The sequence below is a fragment of the Antechinus flavipes genome, chromosome 2 (genome assembly GCF_016432865.1).
Source record: "Antechinus flavipes isolate AdamAnt ecotype Samford, QLD, Australia chromosome 2, AdamAnt_v2, whole genome shotgun sequence".
NCBI lineage: Eukaryota > Metazoa > Chordata > Mammalia > Dasyuromorphia > Dasyuridae > Antechinus > Antechinus flavipes.
In genome coordinates, this window is record NC_067399.1 from 205,351,691 (window position 1) to 205,364,639 (window position 12,949).

General features: G+C 31.8%; 1 protein-coding gene across 2 annotated transcripts in view; it reads left to right on the forward strand.

Moving 5' to 3' along the window:
* TAF1B (TATA-box binding protein associated factor, RNA polymerase I subunit B) overlaps positions 1-12,949 on the forward strand; it is a 108,859-nt gene that overhangs the window by 39,565 nt on the left and 56,345 nt on the right. For both annotated transcript variants that reach the window (XM_051976105.1, XM_051976106.1), the window contains one exon: positions 7,256-7,355. In XM_051976105.1, coding sequence (XP_051832065.1) covers positions 7,256-7,355 — 100 coding nt within the window. The remainder of the gene's footprint in view (positions 1-7,255; positions 7,356-12,949) is intronic.

Here is a 12,949-nt window from a genome sequence, read left to right on the forward strand (position 1 = left end):
CATATTTATACAGTTATCTTGCTGCACAAGAAAAATCAGATCAAGAAGGAAGAAAAAGAAAAACTGAGAAATTAAACAAAATGCAAGCAAATAACAACAGAGAGAGTGAGAATGCTATTTTGAGGTCCATATTCTGTTCCCGCAGTTTTCTCTCTGGGTGTAAATGGTTCTCTTCATCACTGAACAAGTGGAACTGGTTTGAATCATCTCATTGTTGAAGAGAGCCACTTCCATCAGAATTGATTGTTGTATAGTCTTATTGTTGCCGTGTACAGTGATCTCCTGGTTTTGCTCATTTCACTTAGCATCAGTTCATATAGGTCTCATGTAGATCTGCATCAGTAGGATGCAGGATGATTTCCTGCTGGTTGTTTCTTACAGAACAATAATATTCCATAATATTCATATACTATAATTTATTCAGCCATTCTCCAATTGATGGGCATCCGCTCAGTTTCCAGTTTCTAGCCACTATAAAAAGGGCTGCCACAAACATTTTTGTACATGTAGGTCCCTTTCCCTCCTTTAAGATCTTTTTAGGATATAGGCCCAATAGAAACACTGCTGAATCAAATACACAGTTTGATAACTTTTTGAGCATAGTTCTAAATTGCTCTCCAGAATGGTTGGATCGGTTCACAGTTCCACTGTAGAGGACTAAAATGCTGAATAGATGTACCTAAATCTGAGAATGCAGAGCACTTAAGGCTAATTACTTATTTAATGTGAGACAATGGCTTTATTAGCATATATTTGGATCATGGCTCTCCTCACCTTTGGTGCTTGCTGAATGTTTGGTAGTAAAATAATGGTAGCCAAGGATTGGGGAGTAGAGTGAGAGAAGGGAGAATGACTTGATGGCAGGACTAGGAGGAAAGAGGTTGGTAACTCCAGACTCCAGAATCCAGGATATATCATTGGCAAGCCTTGTGGCAGCTTGCCTGCCTCCTTCACTTCTCCCTCTAAAGACCAAGGACTTTAATTTATCCTGACTCTGGCTGACCCCGAAGCCCTCCAGGGAGCTAGGCCATATTCTACATTCCACCAACAATGTATCAGTGTCCCAGTTTTTCCACATCCCCTCCAACATTCATCATTATCTTTTCCTGTCATCTTGGCCAATCTGAGAGGTGTGTAGTGGTATCGCAGAGTTGTCTTAATTTGCATTTCTCTGATCAATAGTGATGTGGAGTACTTTTTCATGTGACTACAAATAATTTCAATTTCTTCATCTGAAAAATGTCTGTTTGTATGCTTTGACCATTTATCAATTGGAGAATGACTTGAACTATTAATTCTCTATATATTTTAGAAATTAGGCCTTTATCAGAACATTTGGATGTAAAAATGTTTTCCCAGTTTATTGCTTCCCTTCTAATCTTGTTTGCAAGATTTTTGTTTGTACAAAAACGTTTTAACTTAATATAATCAAAATTATGTATTTTGTGATCAGTTCTTCTTTGATCATAAATTCCTTCCTCCTCCACAGATCTGAGAGGTAAACTATCCTATGTTCTTCTAATTTGTTTATAATATCATTCTTTATGTCTAGGTCATGAATCAATTTCGACCTTATCTTGGTATACAGTCTTAGGTGTGGGTCAATGTCTAGTTTCTGCCATACTAGTTTCCAGTTTTCCAGAAGTTTTTGTCAAATAGTGAATTCTTATCCCAAAAGCTGGGGTCTTTGGGTTTGTCAAATACTAGATTGCTATAGTGATTGACTATTTTGTTCTGTGAACCTAACCTATCCCACTGATCAATTTCTCTATTTCTTAGCCAATATCAAATGGTTTTGATGACTGCTGCTTTATAATATAGTTTTAGAATCTGATACAGCTAGGCCACCTTCATTTGTTTTTCTCTTCATTAATTCCTTTGAAATTCTTGACCTTTTGTTCTTCAAGATGAATTTTTCCATTATTTTTTCTAGGTCAGTAAGATAGTTTCTTGGGAGTTTGATTGGTATAGCACTAAATAAATAGATTAGTTTAGGTAATATTGTCATCTTTATTATATTCATTCGACCCATCCAAGAGCACCTGATATTTTTCTAATTGCTTAGATATGAATTTATGGAAAGTGTTTTGTAGTTTTACTCATATAGTTCCTGACTCTCCCTTGGCAGATAGATTTCCAAATATTTTGTCCTTTTGACAATTATTTTAAGTGGAATTTCTCTTTGTATCTCTTGCTACTGGATTTTGTTAGTGATATATAAGAATGCTGATGATTTATGTGCATTTATTTTGTATCTTGCAACTTTGCTACAGTTGTGGATTACTTCTAATAATTTTTTAGTTGATTCTCTAGGATTCTCTAGTATACCATTATATCATCTGCAAAGATTGATAATTTGGTTTTCTCATTACCAACTCTAATTCCTTTAACCTCTTTTTCTTCTCTTATTGCCAAAGCTAGCATTTCTAATACAATATTGAAAATAATGGTGTTAATAGGCAACCTTGTTTCATCCCTGATCTTATTGGGAATGGTTCTAGTTTATCCCTATTACATATGATGCTTGCTGATGGTTTTAAATAGATGCTACTGACTGTTTTAAGGAAAAGTCCATTTATTTCTATACTCTCTAGTATTTTTAATAGTAATGGATGTTGGATTTTATCAAATATTTTTTCTGCATCTATTGAGATAATTATATGGTTTTTGTTAATTTGGTTATTGATATAGTCAATTATTCTAATAGTTTTCCTAATATTGAACCAGCCCTGCATTCCTGGTATAAATCCTATTTGGTTGTGGTGTATTATGCTGAGGATAATTTTCTATAATCTCTTTGCTAATATTTTATTTAAGATTTTTGCATCAATTAAGGAGATTGATCTATAATTTTCTTTCTCTGTTTTTGTCCTACGTGAGTTAGGTATCAGTACCATATTTATGTCATGAAAGGAATTTGGTAGGACTCCTTCATTCCCTATTTTTTCAAATAGTTTATATAGTATTGGAGTTAACTGTTCTTAAAATGTTTGGTAGAATTCACATGTAAATCCATCTGTTCCTGGGGATTTTTTGTTAGGGAGCTATTAATACAGCTCTATTTCTTTTTCTAAAATAGGACTATTTAAGTAATTTATTTGCTTTTTTGTTAATCTGCACAATCTATATTTTTGTAATATTCCTCCATTTCATTTAGGTTGTCAAATTTATTGGCATAAAGTTGGGCATAGTAACTCCTAATTATTGCTCTAATTTCCTCTTCATTGGTGGATAGTTCTCCCTTTTCATTTTTGAGACTAACAATTTGATTTTTCTCTTTCCTTTTTCTAATCAAATTAACTAAAAGTTTATCTGTTTTGTTGGTTTTTTTTTTCATTTTTTCAAAACCAACTCTTAGTTTTATTTATTAATTCAATAGTTTTTTTACTTTCAATTTTATTGATCTCACCTTTTATTTTTAGAATTTCAAGTTTGGTATTTTGGGGTTCTCTTATTTCTTCTTTGTCTAGCTTTTTTAGTTGCAAGCCCAATTTATTGATCTCTTTCTCTATTTTATGCAAGTAAGCAACTAGAGATATAAAATTTCCCCTTATAGAAATATAAAATATAATATATAAATTTATTTTATATAAATATAAAATATAAAATTTCCCACTTTGGCTGCATCCTACAAATTTTGGTATGTTGTCTCATTATTGTCATTCTCTTGGATAAATTATTGATTGTGTCTATAACTTACTGTTTTACCCATTCATTCTTTAGGATGAGATTATTTAGTTTCCAATTACTTTATGGTCTGTTTTCCCCTGGCTTTTTATGGAATTTAATTTTTATTGCATCATAATCTGAAAAAAATGCATTTACTATTTCTGCCTTTCTGCATTTGATTTTGATTAGGTCATTATGACCTAATATACGGTCAATTTTTGTATAGGTTCCATTAACTGCTAAGAAGAATATGTATTCCTTTCTATCTCCATTCATTTTTCTCCAAAGATCTATCATATCTAGCTTTTCTAGTATTCTATTTACCTCTTTAACTTCTTTCTTATTTATTTTGTGGTTTGATTTATCTAGTTCTAGAAAGCAAGGTTGAGATCTCCCACTATTATAGTTTTGCTGTCTATTTCTTTTTGCAACTCTCTTAACTTCTCCTTTAGGAATTTAGATGTTACACTACTTGGTGCATATATGTTTAATATTGATATTGCTTCATTATTTATGGTACCTTTTAGCAAGATATGGTTTCCTTCTTTATCTCTTTTAATTAGATCAACTTTTGCTTTTGCTTGATCTGAGATCAGAATGGCTACCCCTGCTTTTTTGACTTCACCTGAAGCATAATAGATTCTGCTCTAGCCTTTTACCTTTACTCTATATGCATCACTCTGCTTTAAATGTGTTTTTTGTAAACAACATATTGTAGGATTCTGGCTTTTAATCCAATCTTCTATCTACTTATGCTATAGGAAAGTTCATCCCATTCACATTTACAGTTAAAATATTAATTTTGTATTTCCTGCAGTTTTATTAATCCCATGTTATACTTTTCTCTTTCCTTTTCCCCTTTCCCTTCTTCCCCAGTATTTTACTTATGAGCACTACATACCTCAAGCAGTCCTCCCCCTTTAGAGACCCTCCCCTTTTCTTTTACCTTCCCCCTACTATTTCTTTTTTCCTTTCTATTTAGCTTACTCCTTACCTTTTCCCCTTTCTCCTCCCACTTTTCTATAAGGTAAAAGAAGTTTCTCAGTGAAACCAAATATATCTAATATTCTTTCTTTGGGCCAAATCTGGTGAGATTAAGATTCACACAATATTCATCACCCTCCCTTCTTTCCCTCAGTTATAATAGGTTTTCTTTGCCTCTTCCTGAGATGTAATTTCCCTCATTTCCATCCACTTTCCTCTTTTTTTTTCTGTTATAATCCCCTTTCCACCTCTAGTTTCTATTTTCATATTATAACACTAAAAATCAGATTATACATGTATTCTTTATATATCCATAACAGAAATATTGATCTCAAAAGTTTTTTTTTCTTTTTACCTTTTTATGATTCTCTTGAGTTCTATATTTAGAGGTCAGATTTTTTCTTTAGCTCTGGCTCTGGTCTTTTCATCAAAAATAAATGGAATTCATCAGTTTCATTGAATGTCCATCTTCTTTCCTGAAAGAAAATGCTCAGTTTAGCAGGGCAATTTACTCTTGGCTGCATTCCAAGTTCTTTTACCTTTGGGAATATCCAATTCCAGGCCTTTTGATCCTTGGAAGCTGCTAGATCCTGAGTAATCCTCATTGTGGCTCCTCAGTATTTGAATTGTATCTTTTTGGCTGCTTGTAAATTTTTTTTCTTGGTTTGATAGTTCTGAAATTTAGCTATGATATTCCTTGGAGTTTTAATTTGGAGATCTCTTTCAGGAGGTGTTTGGTGAATTCTTTCAGTGGTCATTTTCACTTCTGATTCTATAACATTCAGGCAGTTCTCTTTGATGATTTCCTGAAAAACAATATCTAGGCTCTTTTTTTCATCATGAATTTCAGGGAGATCAGTAATCCTTAAATTGTCTCTCCTGGATCTGTTTTCCAGGTTGATTGTTTTCCCAATTAGGTATTTTACATTTTTTTCTATTTTTTCAATTGTTTTGAAAACAATTTCAATTGTTTTGCTTGACTGATTCTTCTTATCTCACTGAGACATTCATTTCCATTTGTTCAGTTCTGAATTTTAGTGAATTATTTTCTTCATTTACTTTTTTTAACTTCTTTTTGTATCTGTCCAACTGAATTTTTAAATGAGTTGTTTTGTTTTATTGAATTTTTTTCCATTTCACAAATTCTTTTTTTTAAGGAGTTATTTTCTTTTTCTGTTTTTCTGGGAATTGTTTTCTTTTTCCATTTTATCAGATCTATCTTTTGATGAGTTATATGCCTTTTCCAAACCCTCTTGCAAAGTTTTCATTTTCTTTCCCCATTTTTCTTCTAGCTCTCTTTTAAGATCCTTTTAAATTTCTTCTAGGAGAGCCTTGTGTGATGGGGACCAGGTTATATTACCTTTTGGGACTTCATCTGGAGATAGTCTGCCTTTAGTCTCCTCAACGTTTTATTTATTCAAGTAGCATAGAAAACCCAAAACCTATGAAACAGTACATATGTACCTAGGATGTAGCTAGGACATCTCTCCTAAATAAACAGATGGAGAAAAAATAGCTCAAACTTAGAAGAGAGATACATGTGTAGACTGGATATCTGGCAAAGGTAACTCATCTTCAGGTGTTACAGAGCTTAGAAATTCTTAAACTGAGTTCCTAGAATCTCTTCCTCTCCATGGTGCTTGACTCATGATTGCAAATGGGGCACTCCTTGAACATGTTTCCTCTTTTGGGTAACTGTATCTCTTGGTGTCTATTTAAAATGTGTTTCTCTGTTCCTCAATAGATGTAGTGTCTTCTATTAGTCTAATAATTGTCATGGCCTTTGGGGATTGGAAAAGAGGAAATAAGCATTCATATAGCATCTTCTGTGTGCCAAGCACTGTGCTAAGTACTTTGTTATTGTTGTTGTTGTTGTTTAAATAAATAATATTTCATTTGATCCTCACAACAGCTATGCAGCATAGGTGCTGCAATTATACCCATTTTACAGTTGAGGAAATTGAGACAAAAAAGTTAAGTGACTTGCACATGGTCACCCTTCTAGTTAATGTCTGAGACCGAATTTTAACTCAGATCTTCTGGACATTCAGCCCAGGGCTCTACAACTGCACTATTAATTGCCTCTAAGTGCAAATCTTAAAGTGCTATATAAATATTAGCTATTTTCATATTTATTGGGCCCATCTTTAAAGCCCTATTCACTCCTGATTTATACTTATAAGTTTCTCACTTCTAAGGGAATAATTTGAGATGTAAATGATATGGGAATAATTTAATTTAAATTGGTTTTAAGTTAAATTAAATTTAAATTAAATGATTTTAAGAGTTTTTAAGTTTGGAGTATAAAGTGTATAAAATACATTTAGTATTTAAGAAAAAGACAGAAGGAAACAGACAGTTTTGCAGATAATTTTTATAACAGCTATCTTCACAATCATATAATTAATTAAAAAATGTAAAAGGCATTATCCCTGCGTGGATAGAGGTATGCCTTTAAAAAGTTTTGCATATCAGTAAAGGAAAAATGCATCCAACAGCTCTCACTTTGACTTTTCAAAATAAAAGATTTTTAGAAAAAAAAGTACTATTTTTAAAACAAATCTATTGTCATTTATGATTTATGCTAGTTTTTAAAATTCAGATTTGTAGAAGATGGTCATATTCCCTACATAAACATTCACCAGAATTTTCCAGAGGAGATGAAGTTATATGGAAGAGACATAAAATTTTTTGCCACTGAGGTGAGTATTTTCTTTTTTTGGCCACTAATGTAGTATAAGTTAATAGTAAATCATTCTGTCCAATAACTTTATATTCCTTGTTTGAATTATTTTTCTTTTTACTCCATTGAGTTTGTAGTTTTATTATATTTTCTCTCTAGTGATGCAGGTTATAGCTCATCCAAACCTGCCTATTCAGTTTGACTCTTAATCATTTGTTGTTATTCAGTTATTTGACTCTCCATGACTATGTGGGGTTTTCTTGGCAAAGATATTGCAGTGTTTTTCCATTTCCTTCTCCAGCTTCTTGTATAAGATAATTTTCTCTTACTTTCCTTTACCTTTCTTCTATAGTATATCCCTTTCCCTCATTCCATTCTTCTCTCAAGATCATTAAGACATTACAGAAGTTCTCCAAAGCCTTGTCAAATTAGACCACTTTATAATCCTTAGTGATATTTTTGAGAAGGGGACAAATTGTATTTTCATCTTTGAAAATAAGCAGTTTATTCTTGTTTATCTTTAACATTATTTGTATTTTTTTAAATGTTTCCCTAATTTTCTGTATTTGGACTTCAAAATTTTGACACAGTTTTGATATTTTAATCACATGATGAAACTCTTTCTGGCTAATAGAATTTTTTTTCCATTAAAAGTTCATTTTCCCCTCATAGCATTTTACTCAGGTTTTCTGAATAAGTTATTCTTGGGCATAAACCCATAATTTGACCTTTGGAATGTCATATTATAAGTATTTACTCCTTTTAATGATGACTACTAAATTGTATATGATCCTGACTCTGAGTGATATTTGAATTTCTTTTTGCTTGTTTGGAATATTTTTTCTTTGACTTGAAGTTTTTGAATTTTTTATTTTGGATTTTTTTTCAGGAGATAACTTATAGGTTTTTTTTATTTCCACTTTGCCATCTGATTCTAAGAAATTTAGACAATTTTCTTTTAAAATATCTTGAAGTATGAGGTTTAGGTCCCCTTTTTGTCCTTTTTTTTTTTTAAGCATAGTGTCCGATGATTCTTACTTTTTTCCCCCTCTTTGATCCTGTTTTTCCAAGTCAGTTATTCTTGCTTTTTGAGACAAACATCTTACATCTCTCTCTCCCTATTTTTAAGTCTATTGGTTTTGTTTTAATATTTCTTGTTGTCTCATGGAATCATTTTCTTTGTTCCATTATAGTTTTCAGGGAGTTAGTTGCTTAAATAGGGTTTTATAATCCTTTGTGCCAAACTGTTAATTCCCTTTCCAATTCTTCCTTCCATACTTTTTGTTTTCCAAAATTTTTAAACAATTTTTTCCTTTTGTATTGTTATTTCTTTGGCAAAAAAAAATTCATTTCTTCTAAGAATATTAATTGAATTTGTGCCCAAGCTATACTTTTTCTTTGATTGTAAATGTATTGGAATCACTCTATTTTTGTAGGTTTTTGTCATGAGCATCCCTGCCATCATCATAACATTTTATGATGTTCTTTTTGTTTTTCTTTACTCATTCTTCTAGAATGTATTGTAAATTACTTAGTACAATTACTTATATATAGTAGTTTCTTGATAAATGTTTCTTCCCTCTACTTTCTAATTTTTGATTAATGAACTAGTATCTGTGAAATTATACAGGGAAGTTCTGGCTTTACCAAATAGTTACTGCTGTTTTTTTGTTTGTTTTTTTTAATTATTGAGATATTATTCTAGGATCTCAGAAATCATTGAAGCTTGGAACCTGCAAACTTTCAGTGTTTCCACAATGGTCTAAAACCAATTCCCCCACTCCCAATTTACACACACACACACACACACACACACACACACACACGCTGAGCAAGAATAGCATGCTTATGGATTCAGTCACTACTAGCCAGCTTGGTAGTGACAGCGTTATAAGTTCTCCTTTTGGGATAGATTCCTGCCCTTGGTTATTTCTCTTTAAGTTTCAGATTGGACTGAAAGCTGGAACTAAGACCTTGTTCTGTTTCTGAAGTCAGAGCCATACAACTGCTACTGGCTTCTGAACTGACTCTTTTTTCAGGACACAGCTTACATCAAGCCACATCCATGCTCAGGACCCTCCTTTGTCCTCCTTGGATCTGTGACTTGGAAATGGATAATGGACCAAAAGCTGCCAAGTGGCACTCATTTCTGTTGTGATACTCATGTATGGATCTGGGACTTGCTTTTGCTTTGGTGCATGATCTCTCCTTGGGTATTTTCTGTTTCTCTTTGCCAATATGGGTTGAAAAAATTACATATTGCTACTTTTTCTTTTTCCATCAGGATTTTTTTTTCTTCTAGATCTTTTTGGAGAGATTTGTTTTCATGAGGGATAGAATTCATTGTACTGTTTCCTTCTACTGTGCAATCTTAGCTCCATCTTCTTTGTAGTTAATATTTAGAGCACTGATCTATTTGAAATTTATTGTGACTCATGCTGTGAGATATTAATTTAATCCAAATTGATACCCAGTTTTTCCCACAATTTTTCCTTGAATTTCTAATACTTTCATGAATAATTAATATAGTATTTTGTGATCTTAGGTTTATTTTACACTGTACAATACGATTTAATCTAGTTGTCATCTATTCCACTAATTTTTTTAATCTAATATGCTACTATTTGGAATTGCTATTCTGTACTTGTTTATATATGTGCATTTTTGTTTACATAGTAGTTCACTAATGGCCTAGTTAGTTTCTTTTTTTTTTTTCTGATATAGGCTTATTCACAATTTCAGTTTTGTTAATGCCAATTGTTACATTGTCTTTTTTTTTAATCTTTCACTTTCTATGATAACTGTCAATTTTGTTGGCATATAAAATTGTCATTTAATATTCTCTGATACTTTTCTTTAGATTCTTCAGTTTTTCATGAGTTGTCATTTGTTCCTTCTCATATTTGATTTTGGTAATTTTATTTTCCTCTATTTTTTGTTAAATTATCTAATGGTTTAAGATTTTAACAAGTACTTTGGCAAAAAAGCTTTTCATCTTGTTTTTTCCCCACTTTTTTCAGTTGTTAATTTTCCTTTATTCTTAGAAACTTTGTTGATGCTTATTTTGTCTTCATTGATTTTTTTCTAATTTTTTTAAACCAGAAATTCAGCTTTTTTGCTCTTTAGTTTTTTAATGTAAATATTCAAAGAATGCATTTTATTGTTTCTATTATCCTGTCAGATTTAATAATGATTCTTAAGAAAATCATTTAGTCTGTTTAGAATGTATTTTATTATATATTCTAATAGTATCATCTGTCAGATATCATTTAAAAATTCTACTTTTATTTGTAAATTTTTATGCTATAGTGTGATTAGTTTGCTGTCAAACATTTGAATAAAAATAGATTATCTAATAAAGTCATTCAATCTCACTATATAGCTATCAAATCTAATTTTGCTAGTATTTTGTTTAGCTATATAACTTATTTTCTGTTTTATTTTGACTCATATTTTGAAAATAGAGTGATTACATTTCTCTTTTAATCCTTTTTAATTTGGATCCTTTTGTGATTACATTAACTTTAAAAATTCAGTGCTTATGCTGTTTAGTATGAATTTAACAGTGATATGGTCTGTCAGTGTTTCCTTCAATTACAATATAGTTGTCTTGATTCTTTCTTCTGATGCTTTTTTTACCTGTAATTCTGTTTTGTCATAAATCATGATTTTGATACTTTTCTAGTATCAATTGATGCATAATAATTTTTTGCCCAACTCATTTTAAGTCAGCATATGACTTTTCATATTAAATATGTGTCCTGTTGACAACGTATTGTTAATTCTTTTCTTTTGTTCATCCCATTATCCATTTTCTGGATGTAAGTAAATTTATTCTACTAGTGTTTATTAATTTTTCCTCTATCATATTCAGCTATATTATTTTTTTCAGTATCATATAAGAGCTACTTTATTTCCATTCTACTCTTTATAAACATATAAATATATACACTCATCCCACCACAAAATCACAGGATAAAAGTAAAGTAACGTAAAGTAGATTAGCTAAACTCCATAGATTTACCTTTTAATTTTTCATTTCTATTTCATTTCCTTTTCCCTCTTTTTCACTATTTACCTCTACTCACCTCATGTTATATAAATATGTGGTTAGCCATTCTCTCCTCTTCCCCTTTCCAGTTCTTGCTTCTTCACTATTTTGAGGACCACAATCAAAAAATTCCTCCTCTTAATGCCCTTTCATTTTACTTTTATAGTTTGTAGATGTGACCTAAAGTCTGAGATTGGAGTGGAAGGGCTTCTTTCCAAAAAAATCTTTTTTCAGGTTCATTTTGGCTAAAGAGTGGGTATCAGATTTCTCCATCTCTGTGTCATGTTATCCCTAGACTGGAGTAATTGAGGAATGTCTACAACAGAATTTAAGGATGGTTCATTTCTAGGATTTCCTTAAAAGCATGCAGTAGGGTTCCTTCTTAACAAGGTGTTCATTGTAAAGTATGTATGTTACAAGGTATAGGAGAATAGTTTTATTTTTCACCGAATAGTTTTAAAAATATAGTGAATAAATTTTTTCACCATACCATGATGCTAACAAAAATGCTTAAAATAGAAAAGATTCATATGCAGTCATTAACAAATAGAAAAATATAAAACATCAATCTGTCATATACATTATACTTTCCCAAAAAGTAGAGATTACTTTGTGGGCTATGAAGGTAAGAGTCATTTGTCTATTTCAGATGTATTGTTTGTGCAACTCCCAATATTTAGGTTTAACAGTCATTCAAAGCATGGTCTGGCTATGGTAACCTCTTGGTGGTAGTTCTCTGTGAAACAGTGCTATTTCAGAGATTACCTCCAGTGGATATCTGATATATTGACTTAGAAACTCTTACCTTCTTAAATTCATGAGCTTACTGTCAAAACTAGGAAAATCCTTTTCTCAAGATTGCTAGTTATCAGGACTTTGCTCAAGAAGGAAGGAAGTAGAAAATGGAAGGCTGTGACCAGAAATTCAGGCTTGTGGAGACAAGCACATAATCTGCATTTTGCTGCCATGTGGTGGTAACCACTAGTTTCATGAAGATTGAGATAAATCCCTTGCTTCCCTTCTTCCTCCACCTCCTTTAAATCGAAGGGAGGGAAAGTACTGGTAAAATCTCAAGAAGAGAGTTCATTGTTTTTCTTGTTTGTCTCATAGTCCACCAAGTAGAGGACTCCTTCAGAGCCTGATCGATCTATTTTCCCAGACAGTTGCAAAGTGATTTTCCTCAAGTACAGGTGTGTCAGTGTCACTTATTAAGCTAATAAATACCTGCTATTCCCTCTTGCTGTTAGGATCACATAAAAACTTTTCTGTTTGGCATTTAAAGTTTTTTGTACCTCAGTTTCTTTCTACCTTTCTAATTTCCTCAAATTACTCTCTTTTTACACTTAATGATCTAGCTGAACTGGCCTGTTTGCCATGCCTTACACATGAAGCTTCATCTCCTGTAAAAACTCCAGGGTTAGCATGCTCTTTCTTTCTTTTGCCTCTTGAAATTCCTAGTTTCCTTAAAGATTCACTTTAGATGTCCTTCAGCAGATATTACCCCTCTATGTCCAGCTGCTAGTATTTTCTCACATGCTTTGTATACATCTTCTTTTTATAAT